Source organism: Balaenoptera ricei, chromosome 4 (assembly GCF_028023285.1).
Source record: "Balaenoptera ricei isolate mBalRic1 chromosome 4, mBalRic1.hap2, whole genome shotgun sequence".
Lineage (NCBI taxonomy): Eukaryota > Metazoa > Chordata > Mammalia > Artiodactyla > Balaenopteridae > Balaenoptera > Balaenoptera ricei.
The window spans coordinates 155676296-155696282 of NC_082642.1; the positions used below are offsets into that span (position 1 = coordinate 155676296).

Below are 19987 nucleotides of genomic sequence, written 5' to 3' on the forward strand. Positions count from 1 at the left end.
TCCTCAAAAGACACCTCTAAAAGAATGAAACGATAAGCCACAGACTGAGAAAATATTTGTAAAGGATATACCAGATAGAGGACTTGTGTCCAGAATGAACTCAAAACTCTATACTAAGAAAATAAACAACTCAGTAAAAAAGGGGGCAAAAGATTTGAACAGATACTTCATCAAGGAAGATATGAGAATGACAAATAGGCATGTGAAAACCTGCTCGATATCAGTAGTCACTAGGGAAATGCAAATATAGCAAAAAACTATAGTGAGATACTACTACACACCTATTAGAATGACTAAGATTTAAAAGACTGACCATGCGAGTATTGGCGAGAATGTAGAGGAACTGGACTCGAATTCTTCCAAAATGTTAATGTAATAAAAGACAAAGCAAGGCTATGGAAATGGTCCAGATTAAAGGAGGCCAAAGAGACATGTTAATTAAATGCAATGCCTGACCCTGGGCTAGATCTTGTAATGGAGGGAAAATGTTACAAAGGACATTATTCAGTGGACTGACAAAACTGGAATGAACACAAATGGCAGATTAAAGTATTGTATCAATGTCAACTTCACTGAAGTTGATGAATGTACTGTGATTATATAAAGTAATATTCTTAGTGATATTTTGAAAGAGATAAAGCAAATGGGCTAAAATGTTAACGTTAAAGTAGGTGAATATAAAAAAAGGGTATTGGGTGTTCTTGATACCACTTATATTTTTTGTAATTTTTCTCAGTTTGAAATTATTTTAGAATAATTTTTTAAAAAGAAAAAGCTCATGACAGTTTTATTTAGGGATAAATTTCTGGACATAGTAAAAGCCTGTGAAAATTTGAGGTCTAAATGAAATTTATTGCACTAATAACAATAAGAAGATTAATTTTTAACCTGTTGAATTTTGCATATTCAGAAGGGCCTAGCATAACAAAGAGACAAAAATAAAAACATTTTAAAGGTTATTTGGCTGTAGCAATATTTTTCTTAAATTGAGGTGAAATCCACATGACATGAATTAACCATTTTAAAGCATACAGTCCAGTGGCATTTAGTACATTCACAATGTTGTTCGACCACCATCTATCAATAACCTCGCTGCTTTTAAAGATATTTAACATTTGCATTTTAAAATTTTGCAGAAATGCTTTTTTAAAACTTGTTAAACAAGTTTAACAAGTTTAAAAAACAACAAAATAGCTTGAATTACAATCTGTGATATTTTCCACTCTGATTACTTCCTCACACACCTACACACCACACACACACACAAGAATGCTCAAATATTCAACTACGCTAAAATGCAGTTTTCCAAGAGATCCTAATACTTCATTCATCGTTAGCTATCCTGGACCTAAAACTGGCTGCCAACATATAGACATGTCCAATCCTCTGACAGCCACTGAGAAATATGCTGGCTATAAAATTTGTGCAAGTGAGGTATCTGCCTTCACTTAGTTTGTGACAGCCAGTTACTGAAATAAACAGCGCAGATTTTACCTAAGTTACTCTGAATATTGATGTACCCCTAGTTCCCGGTGGAAAGATCGTCAGTCTGTTTTTGATTCAACCTGATATGTGATCATCATCATCATTTTCATTTAGTAAAACCAAGAGGGCAAAGCTAAGAAGAGGTAAATTCAGTTCCCGCTAAATTGTTTCTTCTCTTTGTCCGCTCTGTTTTCCCTGTTTTGGGAATAGTTGAGGCAATCTCATTTTCACTTTGCATTTCAGTGTTGCCTTCTGGGTGTGCCTGTCTTGAGAAGACCCTGCCTCAGGTGGGCCACCCTCAGTCACTGGCCCTAAATCGCTCAGTTCTGGGCACGTCTCTGGTCCCTGCTGACACTCCTCTGAGTCTCTGACGGAGAGTTGGTCTCTATTAGAGTACTCATTTCTCCAATCTCAGTCGTGATTGGTTTAAAATCAACATAAAAGTCACTGATATAGGGCTTGCTAAACACATTCTCTGAAGTCCTATGAAGAGGAATTGTTGTATTATGTCAGAGGTTCCAAGATCTGTTTGTTCTGAACAAGAAATGGTTTGATGAAAACCCCCAATGGTGTTAGTATTTTCTGCCAGTCTTGCTCTGGACTGAAATCCATTTGTGACATTATCACAATCTTTATTTTCTATGGGACGGATACTTTTTTTTTTTTCTTTTTAACTTGACGGCCTAGTGTGGTACTCGGATGGTGTTGGCAGCCTTCAACCGTTAGTGCTCTTCTTAAGAGCTGCCTAAATGGAGCAATAGGAGAGAGCTGAGTTGTTCACACTGGCCAGGTACTGCTGGTCCTCTCCTACCACTGTTGTACAGTCAAGGACATTCTCCAGCGTTTTTTGTCAAATTCTCGTCTCACCAGGAATTGGTGATCCTCCTCCTGGGGGGATGTGGTACTGGGATGGGGTGTGGTACGGGTGGGGAGCAGGCGATGCTCTCCTCTTCCGCCTGAAAAGCAGAGACTGGGGGCCGGGAGATGGAGGCCGGAGGATCTGCCATCACTTTTCACGAGGTGGTTTCTACTTCCAATCCTTCCAAACCTTTAGTGGGTAGCTAGTAGCCAGGCTGCCTTGGGTGGTCCAGCTGGAGGGGAAGGCTATGGAGGGGAAGCAGGCTTCAAGCCTGTCTTTTGTTTTGGTCAGTTCAGCATCACCTACCGGCCAAGAATCCTCTCCATGGAAATAATTCCCTCTACCGCTATCGAATAGTTTCGCTTCACATGTTTTCTTTAATCAGAAATTTGTAGAACCATAGCTCCTCGATTCATTCTGATTGGGAGTTAGTTCTCAGACTCCAACCAGGGCAGAAGAGGCAGCTAATCATCTTTTGCTTTACCTACTACACATAACTGTGCGTTGGGATTCTTCTGCTGTAAAACCTCATCTTCCCATAAATGTAGGCTACTTTATTACAGGCTGAATGTAACCAGGACCTCAGGTATGCAGTCTTGTAAATTACTTACATTTATTACAATGTTTAGCTTTGAAATGTAAACACTACTTACTAAAAACTACTTACAAAACGTTTTTCTTTTTACGGTTACTTGCTACTATCATTACCGTAGCTTTCTATTTACGGAAAGGTTTATTTAAAAATACATTTATTTAGGAATAAAGGTGAGTCAGTTTAAAGAAAGTATTAATTACATAATCACACAAGTGGTTTGCAGATACAACAAAACCAGAGACACGGTGGAGGCCGAATTTGGAAAACAGGTTCCGCGGCGTGGTGGGGCGGGTGAGAGAACTCTATGGAAGCCGGGAAGGCCAAGGGCGAGGCTGGCGTGAACCAAAGTCCGGAGCAAAAGACGGCCCCGCCTCCCCGAGTGCGGCGCAGTGCGCAGGCGCGGCGGCGCGCCTCTGCGGCGCGCTGGGCTCACTGCGCACGCGCGGCCGTCGGCTTGGTCCCAGGTGGAGCTGCTTTAGCCGAGCTGGCGCCGCCGTGAGCCTCCGAGATGAGCGCGGCCGAGGCCGACCGCTGGGCTTGGCTGCTGGTGCTCAGCTTCGTGTTTGGATGCAATGTACTCAGGATCCTCCTCCCGTCCTTCTCCTCCTTCGTAAGTGGCTATCTGGCCTTCCAGGGGCCGGTGGGGTCGCCGCCCCAGCGTGCCGTAGACACAGGGGTCTCAAACTGGCCGCCCGACGGCCGGATTCGGCCTGCAGAGGCGTCTTGGTTGGGCCGTTCTGTGTTTTAAGATGTTTTTGAGTGAGTTGCTAGCGTCAAGTCGCAACGCTTTACCCCCATATCCGGTTTTCTGGATTTTTGGGGAGAAAAAAAAAATGCCTGATAACGCTTGGCCACGTTTTCGCGTGGCAGCGGTCTGGAGTTCTCAGTGCCCTTCTGCCAGCCGCACTCATTTCCGTTATTCTCTGGTTCCTGGGGGCGTCGAGCAGCCTCAGGCTGCTGGGGTGGGGGCGTGGGGAGGGCCAGTGCCTGCAGCACGGCGTCCGGGGCTCTGAGAAGTCTCGCCTTCTCGCGTGCAGTGCAGCTGTGCAGGGTCCCTGGGTACGGGTCTCAGGATGCAGGGGCCCCCATTCTTGGGGCGGGAGGGGTTGGAGACAGTGTAGACTTAGAATCCCAGTGCTCTGTGATGTTCCCTGTACCCAGAGGAGCGTCGGGCACTTGGGAGCACTCCCTGCGGGGCGTTGTGTCCATCGTGAGTAATTTCCTCGTGTCCAGTCGCCACGGCTGCTGTGACTGTCATGCCATCTTCCTGTACCTCCCAGAGGACGTGTGTTTGATTCAGAGTCTAGTAGTTGTCCTAAGACATCCAGCTAGTGATTGCTGGGGTGGAGGTTTGATCCTTGGTTTGTGATTCTCCGAGGTCTGCCCCTCTGCCTGTTGGAGCCTGAATAGGGGGTTTGGTGGCATATTTGATGGGAGGTGCCTGTGGAGAAGGTGAGGCGCCGCGGAAGGGCGCCCTCTGTAGGCCGACAGTGGGAGTGAGGGGCTGTCTGACTTAGGCCGAGACTCAAAGATGGGGTGCACACACTGGAGCAGTATCCTGGGAACCCAGTTCTGCTTTTCTCTCCTGGTATAACTTGGTGGTGGTGGTGGGGTATTTAAGACTAGACAGGGTTTCTACTTCTTTTTGTTCTACTCTACTGGTGTGCGTTGGGTGCCTGTTTTGTGTAAAACTCTATTCTAGGACCTTATCACCCAAGTTGTCCTGAGGCAGTTCTCTCTTAATCCCATCCCCCGTTCAGAATCTTTCCTGATGCTTCCTTGTCTTTAAGATGGTGTCCGAAGTACTCAGCATTGCATAAAGGACCCTTGAAGAGTAGGCCCCAGCCCACTTTTCTTTTTTCTTATTTTTTAAAAATTGTGGTAAAATATACATAACATAAAATTTACCGTTTTAACCATCTTTAGGTATATAGTTCAGTGGCATTGAGTACATTCACATTGTTGTGCAGCCGTTCATCACCCTTCGTCTCCAGAACTGCAGCTTCCTAAACTGAGACTCTGTCCGCAGTAAACATGGGGCGTTATCCGCATGCCCCTTCCCCAGTCCCTGGCAACCGCCATTTTACTTTCCATCTCTATGAATCTGACTATTCTAGGCACCTCATATAAGTGAAATCATATAATATTTGTCCTTTTATGTCTGGCTTATTTCACTCAGCATAATGTCCTTAGGGTTCATCCCTGTTGTAGCCTGTGTTAGGATTTCTGTCCTTTTTAAGGCTGAATGATATTCCACTGTATGTATATACCACATTTTGTTTGTTCATTCATCTTTTGATGGACATTTGGATTGTTTCTGCCTTTTGACCATTGTGAATAATGCTGCTAGAACATTGGTGTACAAGTGTTTATTCAAATCTCTGCTTTCAGTTCTTTTGGGTAAATACCCAGAAGTGGAATTGCTGGATCATATGGTAATTCTGTTTTTAATTTTTTTGAGAAAATGCTACACTGTTTTCCACAGCGGCTGCGTCATGTAAATTCTCACCAGCAATGCACAAGTGTTCCAGTTTCTCCACATTCTCCAACATTGGTATTTTTAGTTATTATTTTTCCTTTTTGGATAATAGCCATCCTAATGGATGCAAAGTGGTTTCTCTTTGTGGTTTTGATTTGCATTTTCCTAATGATTAGTGATGTTGAACATCATTTCATTTGCTTATTGGCCATCTGTATATCTTTGAAAAACGTCTATTCAGGTCTGTGGCCCCTTTTCTAATGGGGCTTCAGGAGCTGTCCCTAGGGGAAGGGCGCTCTCTGGAAGCCCACATCGAGAGTGAGTGGCTGCATTTTTGTGGTTAAGTTAGGAGTTCTTTATAGAGTCTGGATATTAACTCCTTATCAGATATATGATTTGCAAACATCTTCTCCCATTCTGTGGGTTGCCTGCCCATCTTACTTGCAGTATCACTTCGATTCTTCCTATGTACCCCATCTCATTTCACCTTATATTGGAACCACACACAAAACTAACCTCAATTGCTGAAAGAGGCTGTGTTGGTTTTGTATTCCTCTGTGAATTGTTCCTAGTTTCTCATAAGCTGAGGGGGAAGGAGGAGAGAGTTTGGGATATGGCAGCGGCTGTAAATAAGAACTGTCATCATCTCTGGCTCCTTCACCAAGCTTTCACCAAACCTGTGCCCTGCAGCTAGCACACTCTCATAAGAAGTTATTGCTGCAGTCTACACATGCACGAGGTTTGTGCCTTATCAGGGTGGCTGTTTGTCGTTCAGGTGAATGAGCCCTGGGTTTGTCCTTGGACCTGTGTCACTTCCTTTGCTGCATCCTACAGGCTGTGTAACCTCTCTAACCTCCAACCAGTTAGCCTTCTTAGACCCGTTTTCCCTTGGTTGTAACACTGTCAGAATTGTTAGCCAGGTTCAGAAGGATAACATTATCCTAGCAGAGTACAGTTGCTGGTGTTCAAAACAGGGAGAAGTAATAAAGAGATCTGGTTTGTGTTGAGGGTCAGTGAAGAGCTGTAAGGAACGCACTGGTCCTGTGTAGGGTAAAACGCTGCTCCGTCTCGACCATTAGAGGCCGCCCCATCGCAGGCACTGATTTGAGGATGCACGTGGGAGAGACTCCACGGAGGATCAGTTTGGGAACCGGCTATGCCCCTGCCCCTCAGACTGTAGCCTTCCTTCCAGGGTTTCCGAAGCTTCTTCCCTTCAGCCAGAGCAGGGAAGGGGCGCACCTTCCCATTAGTCAGGAGAGGCCCTTGAGGAAGTCTCGCAAGTGCAAGAAGTCCTCTCCCAGCAGAGTGCTGCAAGGTCCTGGGATGGGACCTCAGCCAAATACTGGGGTGGGGGCTGGGGGCCTGGATGAGGACGCCAATTCCTTGGCGTTGACTTGGTTAGAATTTTCCTGCGAGTTCTTTCATGTTTCCTTTCTAGCTGGTCACAGGACGCATTTGCGATCCAACACAGCCAAAGGCGGAGGCAGAGGGGACAAAGACCACCCTGCGGAGCGCTGCGCTCCGTGCCGGCTGCGCGGAGGCGCGCTGTGCAGGCGCCCCGGGCCCCAGGATTGGCGTGGCTGGGGGCGGGAGGAGCTCCTAGTTAGCCACGTGCCGTGCGCAGGCGTGCCAGGGCCGATGCGCTGGAGGGCGGCTTGCGGGTCCTGGCGAGATGCGTGTACTGCGCAGGCGCCCTAGGACTGGCGTGGCGGAGGGAGGGGTGAGGGTCCGGGCGAGGCACGTGCCCTGCGCAGGCGCCCCAGGACCTACGCGCTGGAGGGCGGTCTGCGGGTCCCGGAGAGCCGCGTGCGGTGCTCAGGCTCCAGGGGCCCCGTCCTCACAGACCTCCTGCTTTGCAGACCTTGAGCAGGGGTGCAGCGCAGGCTGTCCTTTGGGATTTGGTGTGTGGGACTGACCGCCACTTTTGTGTTTGACAACTTCAAAATCACACTTAACTTTCTGCTCTAAAAAGTGGCTGCTTCCCTTTTCCCTCTAGGGGCCCGGGCCACTGAGGTGAGGGGTGGACACTGCAGGGCCTGTCGCTGCGGGCCTTGCTGAGACCCTCCCCGTTTCCAGGGAGCACGGTCGCCTAGTGAGTTCTTGCTGTGGACCAGGCATGAGGATGGGCCCCAAGTGCTGGTTGAGGAGGGGACAGAGGCGGCGACGGGGGTTGAGTGCGCATGAGCAGGTGCGGCCTGGCGGATGCGGACTCCCACGTGCCGGAGACCAGGGCCCCGAGGAGTGGGCCTGACTTGGCCGGTTCTGGCTGAGGGGCATGTGGGGTTGTTCTGGGCCTTGGGCCCTTCCCGGGGTGAGGGGTCTCCCTGCGGTATTAGGGACACGCCTGAGCCGCCATTCCCAGGGGTGCCTGCTGTGTTCCGGGAGGCAGGAGCCTTTGAGCTGTAAATGTCGGGCACGATTTTCAGATGGGTCTGGTCCAGAGAGTTGCCAGCCAGTGAGCGGGGGAGTGAGGATTTGAACAACCCCAGTGCCACCGCAAGTCTTGGCATTGTGTTGGCAGAGGGAGTGTCCAACTTGGACAGGATCAGAGGGTGACTGAGGAGGACACTGGGATGTCACACAGGCAGAGGGCCAGCGTCTGGGGGACAAGAGAAACAAAGGATTGGTTCTGCCTTTGTTTTCTCTCCAGATTCTCCCACCAGATTTTTTTTCGTGATAAGCAAATTTTGTTTGTTTGTTTGTTTATTGATTGATGGCCTCCTCCTGCGCTTGCGGGATATCAGTTCCCTGACCAGGATTTGATCCTGGGCAGCAGGCAGTAAAAGTGCCAAGCCCTAACCACTGGACCGCTGGGGAAATCCCTCACTGATCTTTAAAAACTTATTTTCTTTTCTTCTTTAGAATTATTTGTGGATCCATCTCCAGGTCTTTGAAAAACCATACCCCACACAACTTATCAGTTTCTGTCAAGTGAGAGATTTAATACGCCTTTGAGTACATAAAAACTTCAGGGGACTTCCCTGGTGGCACAGTGGTTAAGAGACTACTGAAGCCCATGCGCCTAGAGCCCGTGCTCCGCAACAGGAGAAGCCACTGCAATGAGAAGCCCGCGCGCCGCAACTAGAGAAAGTGCGCATGCAGCAACGAAGACCCAACGCAGCCAAAAAAAACAAATTAAAAACCTGATAGAAGTTAAAAAAAAAAAAGACTTCAGATATTTATTATTTTTTAATTAATTTATTTTATTTATTTAATTTTGGCTGCATTGGGTCTTCGTTGCTGCGCGCGGGCTTTCTCTAGTTACGGCGAGCGGGGGCTACTCTTCCTTGCAGTGTACGGGCTTCTCATTGCAGTGGCTCCTCTTGTTGCGGAGCACGGGCTCTAGGCGCGCGGGCTTCAGTAGTTGTGTCACGCGGGCTCAGGAGTTGTGGCTCATGGGCTCTAGAGCGCAGGCTCAGTAGTTGTGGTGCACGGGCTTAGTTGCTCCATGGCATGTGGGATCTTCCCAGACCAGGGCTCGAACCCGTGTTCCCTGCATTGGCAGGCGGATTCTTAACCACTGCGCCACTAGGGAAGCCCCAGATATTTATGTTTTAAAAATTAATATTGGGACTTCCCTGGTGGTCCAGTGGCTAGGGCTCCGTGCTCCCAGTGTAGGGGACCCAGGTTCGATCCGTGGTTGGGGAACTGGATTCCACATACTGCAACTAAGACCCGGTGCAGCCAAATAAATATTTTAAAAAATTAAGAACATTTAAAAAATTCAGATCTCCTTAAATCTTACATTTCAATTCATAATTCTAGTATATTTTAACAGTTATTTGTAAGGAGGTCTTGGATTAACGGTACCTATTTGCAAACTTAAACACTTCCAAATTTTCTTTTTTTGTACTTGTAGATGTGATATATTCATTTTTTCTTCAAGCGCTGCATTTCCTAATTTTAACCACAAATCTCTTCAGTTCCCCTCAAGTTTATTCTCCTGCCCTCACTCACTTTCCACTCCTGAGTAACCATTTTTGGCCTTTGCAGTTTTTAATTGTTTTATGTACAGCGTACCTCGGAAATATCGCGGGTTTGGTTCCAGGCTACTGCAATAAAGTGAATATCGAAGTAAAGTGAGTCACATGCAATTTCTGGTTTCCCAGTGCATAAAAAAGTTATGTTTACACTAGAGTCTATTAAGTGTGCAGTAGCATAGCATTGTGTAAAAAAAGTGTACATGCCTTAATTAAAAAATTGTTTATTGCTAAAAAATGCTAACCATCATCTGAGCCTTTAGTGAGTTGTAGTAGTAACATCAAAGATCACTAATTAGGGAATTCCCTGCTGATCCAGTGGTTAGGACTCTGCCGTTTCACTGCTGAGGGCCAGGATTCGATCCCTGGTCCAGGAACTAATATTCTGCAAGCCACGTGGTGTGGCCTAAAAAAAAAAAAAAAATCACTAATCAAAGATCACCATAATAAATATAACAATAATAAAAAAGTTTGAAATATTATGAGAACTACCAGAATGTAACACAGAGACATGAAATGAGCAAATACTGTTGGAAAAATGGTGCCAGTAAACTTGGTTGATGCAAGGTTGCTACAAGCCTTCGATTAAAAAAATCTGTGAAGCACAGCCTGTATTCTGTATAATGCTATGTACGTAACGTGTTTGCCCCTCTATTTCTTTTTTTTTTTTTTTTAAATTTATTTTTGGCTGTGTTGGGTATTTGTTGCTGTGCGAGGGCTTCTCACTGCGGTGGCTTCTCTTTTTGTGGAGCACGGGCTCTAGGCGCATGGGCTTCGGTAGTTGTGGTTCACGGGCTCAGTAGTTGTGGCTCGCGGGCTCTAGGGCACAGGCTCAGTAGTTGTGGTGCACGGGCTTAGTTGCTCCACGGCATGTGGGATCTTCCCGGACCAGGGCTAGAATCTGTGTTGCCTGCATTGGCAGGCAGATTCTTAACCATTGCGCCACCAGGGAAGTCCCCCCTCTATTTCTTTTTAAATCTTACTTTTAAAAGTCAGGTTTATTGATGTGTAATTTGCATTCAGTGAAATTCACTTCTTGTACATGGGCAGTTTGATGAGTTTTGGCACACTTAATCAGGGTAACCACCGAAACAAACAAGGTAAAGAATATCTCCATCACCTCTGAAAGTCCTTTCCCCACCCTGCACCTGTTTTTTTAAAATCAAATTAAAAAAAAATACACCTTTAATTGATTTTTTGGCTGTGCCGCACCGTTTCACATGGCATTCGGGAATCTTAGTTCCCGGACCAGGGATCGAACCCACACCTCCGTCAGTGGAAGCGCGGAGTCTTAACCACTGGATCGCCAGGGAAGTCCCTGCACCTGTTTCTTGATTTACAAAGTTTAAGCAGCATCTATGAACTCCTTGCTCTTTAAGATGATTCTGTGATTTTTAAAGATAATTTGGTGCATTCCTGTTTTCTGCTCTAGGGTGGATCTGGCTAGCGTGTATGTCCTTTAGTTAGAGTGTTGGGTAGTGGGGACAAGACAGTTGAGTTTGAAGACCCCCCTACTCCAGGAGGCTGCGCAGTGGTAAGCACACTGTGCTGCCGCACAGGCGCCCTCTGGAGACCGAAGGGCCTCATTGCTCGGGCGCTGGAAGGGGGCCTCAGCTGGTGTCCCGTGAGGCTGTGCGGGCGTCCCTGGGAGACCCGGAAGAGGGGCGCGGCTGGCCAGCTCGAACTGAAGCGTCACCCTACTGTGCACCAGGCGGGGGGGAACCGGGGGCTAGAGGAACAGACTGATTTATTGTGTACCTGCTGTGTACCAGTACAGAGAAGTATATTAATATAGGTTATTAATGTATCTTTATTAATATATTTTTAAAAATGTGAAACAAACACAAACGTGCAGAAAAGTTATACATTCATTAGAAAGAACTGGTTTTGTTTCCTGAACCATTTGAAAGTAAGTTGTCAACCCGAGTGCCCTCTTTCCCCAGTGCTTTAGTGTATAAAGAGTGGCCTTGCCCGCAGTACAGCTGTCAGGTACAATCCTCCTGTCCCGTTCAGGGTTTCCTCGTCCCAGTGACGTCCTTTATAGCAGAAGGACCCCAGTCAGCACCATGCATAGCACATACTTGTCATGTCTCTTCAGTCTAGAAGGAGTCTTGGTCTTTCCTTGAATTGCGAGGATGACATTTCCAAATATCGCAGGGCAGTGATTTTGCACAATGGCCTTCTGTGGACATCCTTGTCCAGTGTTTGGCGAGGATGTCACATAAAGGATGCTGTGTTCTCTTTGCATCTCACCAGGTACCGTGGGCGTTGATTTGGGGAGGTACACTCATCACTCCGGGTCAGTCCCTGAGGAATTCTCAGTCCCCTACGAGGTCGCCCGTGGGCCTTCCTGCTCTGGTGCGAGGGTGGTCCCCTTGCTCTCCCCTCGCTCTCCTGGGACCTTCACCTGTCCCGGGGGGTTGTTGGGCGCTACCTGGAAGCCACTGCATGTGTAGCCCGGGCCGCTGGCAGTGTCCTGGCCGGTGTGTGTGTCTGTGGGGGGCGTCTGGGGACGGCGCGGGCAGGTGCCCTCACACTTGGGTCCCCTCCACTATCCGGGCGGCCAGGAGGGCCCCGGGGAGGGCGCCTGGGCCGGTCGTGTCCCATGTGGGCCCTGGCTGTCAGAGGCTGCTCTTCACAAACATTTACGTCTGTTATTTCATCTGTCTGTGTATCTATGGAAAACCACGAGTTCCCACCTGCACCTCCAGTTCTCATCCAGTCCCACGGGATTCATTCTGGTTCTCTCCCGATGCATGTTTCTCACTCCCTTTGCTCACAGTGAGAAAACTGGCTCACAGTACCCTTAGTAGGTCTCCGTGACTTGCTCAGTCCTTTGTAACTCACCCTCGGCCTCCACTACCACCTCCTCTTGTCACATGTGCCCCTCCTGCTGTGGAACCCCGACTCTCATGCCAGGCAGCGCCTCTGCGGGAATGCCCTCTTCACCCGCCACCGCTTCATCCCTGACCCCCGGCACCCCCCCTTGCTCTGCCCACCTAATTTAGCACAGAATTCTACAGGAATGAGGGGCGTGCACGGTCCTTGTCACCTGAATGAAGCTCTGGGGATGGAATCAGTTTTCACCCTGTAATCACAATTTTGCTGTAAAAGTGAAGGATACATACATTTGTGCTGTAGCAGTCCGTGGGCATATCTGCAGAAGGAAAAACGTAATTGAATAAAGACTCATGGCGGGGGGGTAGTTTTCGTTTCTGTGGTCGGGGGCAGCAGGACGGGGACCCGGCAGCAGAGCCTGGCCATGGGGGTAAAGGGTAGCGTGCCCAGTTGCAGGAGGCAGCAAGCGGATGGGGGGCGAAGGCTGATCCCGGCTGTCACCTCCACCAGATGTCCAGGGTGCTGCAGAAGGACGTGGAGCAGGAGTCACAGATGCGAGCGGAGATCCAGGGTATGAAGCAGGAGCTCTCCACCGTCAACATGATGGACGAGTTTGCCAGATACGCCAGGCTGGAGAGAAAGATCAACAAGATGACTGATAAGCTCAAAACTCACGGTACTGTTCTCATTTGTAGTGTGGGAAGCTTCCTACGAGCTGATTAATAGAGAAATCTTTATAGAAAGAGGCACGGCATATGTGCTTTGATCTTTGAGGTTCTGATGTTGACAGAGAGTTTTAAGTTGTCTAGAAGAGACCCAGTAATAATTGTTACTTCCTCCTTTTTTGCTGGTGAACCTTTGCTTTCTAAACACAGAAGCCTGGGGACTTCCCTTGCGGTTTAGTTGTTAGGACTTGGCACTTTCACTGCTGTGGGCCCAGGTTCGATCCCTGGTCCGGGAACTAAGATCCCACAAGCCGAGAGTCATGGCCAAAAAAAAAAAACAAAAAACAAAAAACCCCACACAACCACACAGAAACCTCTAACATCTTTGATTTTCTTCATTCTCTGTAGGTTGACATTTTCAAATTCAACACTTTTCTGAGAGAAGCCTAGAAAAATCTCATGGTGGATTTCCAGGAGCTTTTGTGAATGCTCTAAAAAATGCCCAGCAGTGTCCTTATCCAAGTGTAGACTTCAGGCTGGGGATCAGGTCTTACTCAGCTTTATGTTTGCCACCGTTCCTAACAGTCTCCTTTGATGGATAGGAGGTCAGCTTGTGTGCTGAGAGAGTGTGTGGCTAGTGAAACCTGCAGAGGGGCCTGCCCAGGCCTGAGACAAACTAGACTCCCACTTACGGATTAGTGTGCTGTGTGGCCTGGGAAATCCAGGAAGAAAAAGGTAGTCCTGTTGGTAAGCGCCTCGTAAAAGAATCTCTGATTTAGATGAATAGCTTTAAGAGTTTTTAAAATGAAAGCTTCAAATCTCATAACCTGTGTGTGATTCTATTTTAAATAATGGCACAGTGGGTGACTTTTAAGAAATCCTATTTTATATTTTCTAAGTGTGTGTGTGTGTGTGTGTGTGTGTGTGTGTGTATATTTTGTTTGTTTGCTTTTTGGCTGTGCTGCGCAGCTTGTGGGATCCTAGTTCCCCGACCAGGGATCAAACCCAGGTCCTCGGCAGTGAGAGCGCAGAGTCCCAAGCACTGGCCCATCAGGGAACTCCCTTGTCTAAGTATATTGAGCAGATGTTACGTACATAGTTAGAAAATAGTTTATGAGGAGAAATAACATTTCTGTGTGCTTGAATACCTTCTTCATTTTTTTTAGGACTGATACCATTTCATCCTGTTTTTCCTTTCAGTGAAAGCACGGACAGCTCAGTTGGCCAAGATAAAATGGGTTATAAGCGTTGCTTTCTACATACTGCAAGTAAGTGTCCTATTCTGTCACCTGGGGTCACTGAAGTTGGTAACGGACTGTCCTCCAGAACCATGTGGCCCAGAATCCGGGCCTGGGAATTCAGGCTTTTCCGCTTTCAGCTGCTGTGCTGTGTGGTCCTGCTAGCATGTAATTCTGAACACTCTGTGAATTTCTAAAGTAGACTAAAATGAAGCCTTTGTTTCTCTTAGTCTCTTTTAGCCTTTGTCTTCTAGAGTTGTTAAATGTTGGGATTTTTTAGCAGACGCGCTTCTCTGGAGTTCTTTCATTTTGCCTTTGTTTCAGTGCAGCGTTGGGAGCCTGGGCGGGTATGGAGTGAGAGAGCTTATTTAGACATCGTATTTTCTAAGGCGGTCGGTGACTGTGGCCGTTGCTTGTCACCGGGTGTGCAGACGTGTAGGTGATGTGTAGATGTCTGCTCTCCAGGCGGGAACACGTCATTCTCACCTCAGTCCAGGACCTTTGATTCCCAGCTTCCTTGCCTGGGGGATGTTTACTTGTTCCCTTTGCTGCTGAACAATCCCTGCTCCTGCTGCTGCTTCCTTCGCCCGAGGGTGTGGATGTGCCGCTCGCACACTTAGTGGCTGCTTTAAATGGTCTCCGAGTTTCAGTCCTACGTGTGATCTTTCCTGGGGGAAAAGATTTGCGCCCAGCCCCCCAAAGCCCAGGTGGTTTGGGTGTGTTTGAGGACGTTGATCCTGAGGCGTTGTCACTTTGGTACGAGCGAGGTCTCACGGGGAGAGGAGTCGAGCAAGCCGCGCTCTTTGAGGTCCGCTTCCTCGAGTGGCACGTTCAAGGCCACGAAGGGGATGGAAGACAGCTGACCGAGCACTGCTGGGAAAGGAGGAGAGGGCAGGCAGCGCGTCTCGTCCCGCCACTTAACCTCACAGAGGGCTCACCTCTGCACTTGGGTGTGCGGGTGGGAGCGGTAGCTAGTTTTGCAAGGACCTGAGAGGTGTGAGATCACTTTTGTCACTGATGAGGTGTAGTTAGCGTAAGCTGGCTGCTTAGAGGAGGTGCTCGATGAGGAAGGAACACTCGCGCTGTGGGAGACCTTGGTCACTCTATCAGCTAATTTGATGGTGTGCGTGTATCTGCTGGCTGTGAGGACTGGATGGGTAGGGTTGGAGGTCACTGATGTGGAGAGTTTCCTTGGCTTGTTTCCGGGTTTCCTCATCTTCCGTGGTGATCGTTTGTGTGGCTGGCAGGCTGTCTCCACTCACCAGCCGTGTCTTTGCAGGCTGCCCTGATGGTCACGCTCATCTGGACGTACTACGCTGTCCCTGTGGCCGTGGTGCCGAGTAGGTGGATAACTCCACTCGACCGCCTGGTAGCGTTTCCCACCGGAGTAGCAGGTACGCGGGCGCTGGCAGACGCGGTGGAGGAGCGCGGCCAGGCCGACCTAGGGGCGTGTGGTGGGGGGTGGTTCAGGCAGCTGAGCTCAGGCTGCCGCCCACAGTGAGCAGCTCCGTGTCTCCGCCACACACAGGGCTTGCAGCGAAGGAACTGACGTCTAGAGAACTGACGTGTCCAGTGTCACCGAAATGTGAAGTAGCAGGGCTACGGCTCAACCCAAGCCTGCCTCCGTAATCCAAGCCCAATACCTGGGGTCTGATACCCCGTTTATTGAAACACCACCTCTGGTTCCCAAATTCTGTGACTCCTTTTCAGTTCACACTATGCTTAGCCCCTCTGCAGCATTTCCTGCTATCGGCCATTCTTTCACTTCTGAAAGAATTTCTTTTGGGTGTTAAAATTAGTACATGTCATCGTAGAATGATTAGAAATATAAAAAAATAACTTTTAAAAAGACTCAGTAGCTATGGATAACCCCCCTTAACGTTGCGGTATATTTCTTCCAGTCTTTTTTTCTATTTATTTTTGCACGGTTAAGGTTACCTGGCACATGCCATTTTTCACCCCTCTTATCACATAAGTCTTTTCCCGCATCAATGCATTTCTTCAGGTTAGGAGACGACGTGCTGCTGGCTGTGCTGAGAGGGCAGCTTGATAAGTCTCCTCAGTAAGGAACTTGGAACAGCTGTTCTTCATTTGGGTGCGTCATAATTTACTAGTTTCCCTGCTAAAGGGTATCTATTAAGTCCCCAGTTTTTGCTGTAGAGATGATGCTGCAGTACACATCCTGGTCAGCCAGTCTTTGGTTGCGATTTGTGATCGTGCTGGAGGTGAATTGCTAAGTCAAAGGGATGACCGTGTCAAAGATCTCCAACTTAGCCAGGCCCCTTCCTCCCCCTCCCCCTCCCTCTTCCCGGACCCGGCCAGCATTGTATGGCTGGTGGCTCTCAGCGTTGCTGAGCCGAGGAGCCAGAGGCCACTCTCTCTGTCTCTCAGCATCAGTGGGGCAAGAAAGGTGTGGGTAAACATTCCTCCGTGCTTATGATGCTTTGGTGGGAAGGGAAAAACAGATCATCTGACAGGGTGGTCTTACAGTCTTTTAATATCATAAATAATGATGCACATGTCTCTGGCAGGAAAGACAAATTCAAATCATTGTTTGTTGTTTTAAATAATTCCTCCTTAGTAAAGAAGGCAGCTCTGTGAATCAGTAGAAAGTCTGGGGGCTTCCCTGGTGGCACAGTGGTTAAGAATCCGCCTGCCAATGCAGGGGACACGGGTTCGAGCCCTGGTCTGGGAAGATCCCACGTGCCGCGGAGCAACTAAGCCCGTGCGCCACAACTACTGAGCCCGCGAGCCACAACTACTGAGCCCACGTGCCACAACTACTGAAGCCTGCGCGCCTAGAGCCCGTGCTCCACAACAAGAGAAACCACCGCAGTGAGAAGCCCGCGCGCCGCAACAAAAGAGTAGCCCCCGCTCGCCGCAACTAGAGAAAGCCTGTGTGTAGCAACGAAGACCCAACGCAGCCAAAAAAAAAAAGTCTGATCAATTTGAACCCAGGAAACACAAACCTGGTGTTAGCCCAACACTACTCAAAAAGGACTGAAGTGCTCTATTTCCTAGACGTCAAAGGTAGCAGAGGCAGGAAATGTGGGAGGAACTTCTGGCATGCTCTCATGTTGAATTTCTTTATTTTTAGGTGGTGTTGGAATTACCTGTTGGATTTTAGTCTGTAACAAAGTTGTGGCCATTGTGCTTCACCCTTTCAGCTGAAAAAGAAGATGAATTTGGCTACAGCACTTTCAAAAACGAATTTTCACTTAGGAGATTACAAATCTGATTTATACTGTTTTATTTTTTGTTTTGTTTATTTTTGTTTGTTTGTTTTTTTAAAAAAGGAAACACAAGCCACAGGTTAGTTGTTGTTGTTGAACGTGTTTGTTCTTGGACTTCATGTTGAGATTCTTAGAAGAATCACCGTTCTGTCCATTTGTTGTGAGCCATGGAAGTCAGTCTCGTGTGTACCAGCCAGCATGGCACCAGATTTGTGATAAGAAGTGTGTGACATTATGGGCTACATGTTGTTACTTGTGATTTGCACTCTCGGCGTATTTTAAAGGTCACATTGCCAACTGGAAAGTCAAACTTTTCTAATAACTTAAGTACTTTAAAGACTTTGTGCTATTTTTAATCCAGATTAGAAAGTAACTTAATTTTAATACCACTACTAGAATTTGAAAATTTGTTTTTTAATCTCATGCAGTACTCCCGGGAGAATAACACTAATTGACATTGCTTGTGCTTTTTCCTTCCTCTATTTAAAATGTCATTTGTTGGGCAAGCCTTTGGATAGTATTATCCACTTATTTGAAGCTGTTAACTTTTCATTACTGTGTTTTATAAATGTATTCATGAGCCCATAATGCATTGTTTTGTGTTTGAACTGTGTGTTTTATATTTAATGTATTTCAAATGAAGGGTATTTTTAAAGCATTTAATATTTATGCTCTGTAGAATGGAACAAACTTAAAAAACAAACTGGGAAGCCTGATTAAATTAATTTCAACGGCTACATGTTTGCCCCGTCAAGTATAATTCTGCTCAGTATTTTTAAAAACACTTTTCTAATTACAATTTTGCAAGTGCTTGTGTGACTTCCTTCCTTACGGCCACTTACTTGCTATGACCGATCGGTGGCAGAGGGCCTGAAACGTTCACTAAGTGGGCCACAGCCCTGTAAAGCGAACTTCTAGCACGAGTTTTTAAAAGATCATTTTTGTATCCTTGTGTTCCCTGACGGTATGATAGTACGTTCGTTATTATTTCTGGTAATCGAGCTATGTAGAGACGGAGCATTGTGCTGCTTTAGTTGATGGTCACCAGAGTGGGTTTTGGGTTCCCCTCATCACCCAGACTCACCCGGCCCCAGGCTGTTGCAGCTCTGAGAGAGGATGCAGAACTGGGAATACAGCTGTATTTACAGCAAACACCAGTGTCCAGCGTCCAGTCACCTCACAGGTACGTTTTAGCCACAGAGGATGAGCAACCGACCTGCTGAGGACATGACGGCAGCAGAAGGAAGCTTCGGGGTCTCGGGCCCCTTAGAGGCCACAGGCCCTCCGTGATTCGTGAGCTGTGGCGTGAATGGCAGGTCACACAGTCAACAGTCGGGTGGCCAGGTACGCGCACTCTGGACCGTCCTGGGATCACTGATTGGTGAAAGTCTCCCTGACAAGACCCTTATTTATCTCCTAAGGATATATTCTTGCAATTAATACTGCAAGACTTTTGACAGATTTCACTGAGGCTAGAGGAAAAGATTTATAATTCACAGCTGTTCACTCTTTCCACATACGTTAATAGTTTGTGAGGATTAAATAAGGGAAATTTAAATGTCCGTCACATTTCACATTCTTGTGGTTTTTGAAAAATGGTGTTTGTTTTTGTTTTTTAAGTTTTTATTATTTATTTATTTATTTATTTATTTTTGGCTGTGCTGCAGCTTGCGGGGGATCTTAGGTCCCCGACCAGGGATCAAACCTGTGCCCCCTGCGGTGGGAATTCCCTGGTGTTTGTTTTTAAATAGGTAGTAAACGTGGCACTGAATTCAAAAGATACAGAAAGGGATGTAATGAAAGTACATCTTCTGACCTTCTACTGTCGTGTCACCTAGTTTTCCAGAGTTTTCCACTATTACTAGTTTCTTTACGATTCTCCCCATGATATTCCATACATTTATGAATATCGATGTATGTGCTTTTATTTATTTATTTTTGCTGTTTATTTACTTTTTTTTTGTTTTAAACATCTTTATTGAAGTATAATTGCTTTACAATGGTGTGTTAGCTTCTGCTTTATAACAAAGTGAATCAGTTATACATATACAATATGTTCCCATATCTCTTCCCTCTTGCATCTCCCTCCCTCCCACCCTCCCCATCCCACCCCTCTAGGTGGTCACAAAGCACAGAGCTGATCTCCCTGTGTTATGCGGCTGCTTCCCACTAGCTATCTATTTTACATTTGGTAGTGTATATATGTCCATGACACTCTGTTACCCTGTCACATCTCACCCCACCCCCTCCCCATATCCTCAAGTCCATTCTCTAGTAGGTCTGTGTCTTTATTCCCGTCTTGCCACTAGGTTCTTCATGGCCTTTTTTTTTTTTTTCCTTAGATTCCGTATATATGTGTTAGCATACTGTATTTGTTTTTCTCTTTCTGACTTACTTCACTCTGTATGACAGACTCTAACTCCATCCACCTCATTACAAATACCTCCATTTCATTTCTTTTTATGGCTGAGTAATATTCCATTGTATATATGTGCCACATCTTCTTTATCCATTCATCTGTCGATGGACATTTAGGTTGCTTCCATGTCCTGGCTATTGTAAATAGAGCTGCAATGAACATTTTGGTACATGACTCTTTTTGAACTATGGTTTTC

The 19987-nt window shown here is 47.0% G+C and overlaps 1 protein-coding gene across 1 annotated transcript; it reads left to right on the plus strand.

Moving 5' to 3' along the window:
• The first annotated feature begins 3372 nt into the window (after positions 1-3372).
• On the plus strand, positions 3373-18182 carry GET1 (guided entry of tail-anchored proteins factor 1). Its single transcript, XM_059921580.1, has 5 exons — positions 3373-3549; positions 12747-12912; positions 14102-14169; positions 15419-15533; positions 17237-18182. Exons 1-5 carry the CDS (start codon positions 3448-3450, stop codon positions 17308-17310), a joined length of 525 nt encoding a protein of 174 aa, XP_059777563.1. The 5' UTR covers positions 3373-3447; the 3' UTR covers positions 17311-18182.
• The last annotated feature ends 1805 nt before the right edge of the window (positions 18183-19987 follow it).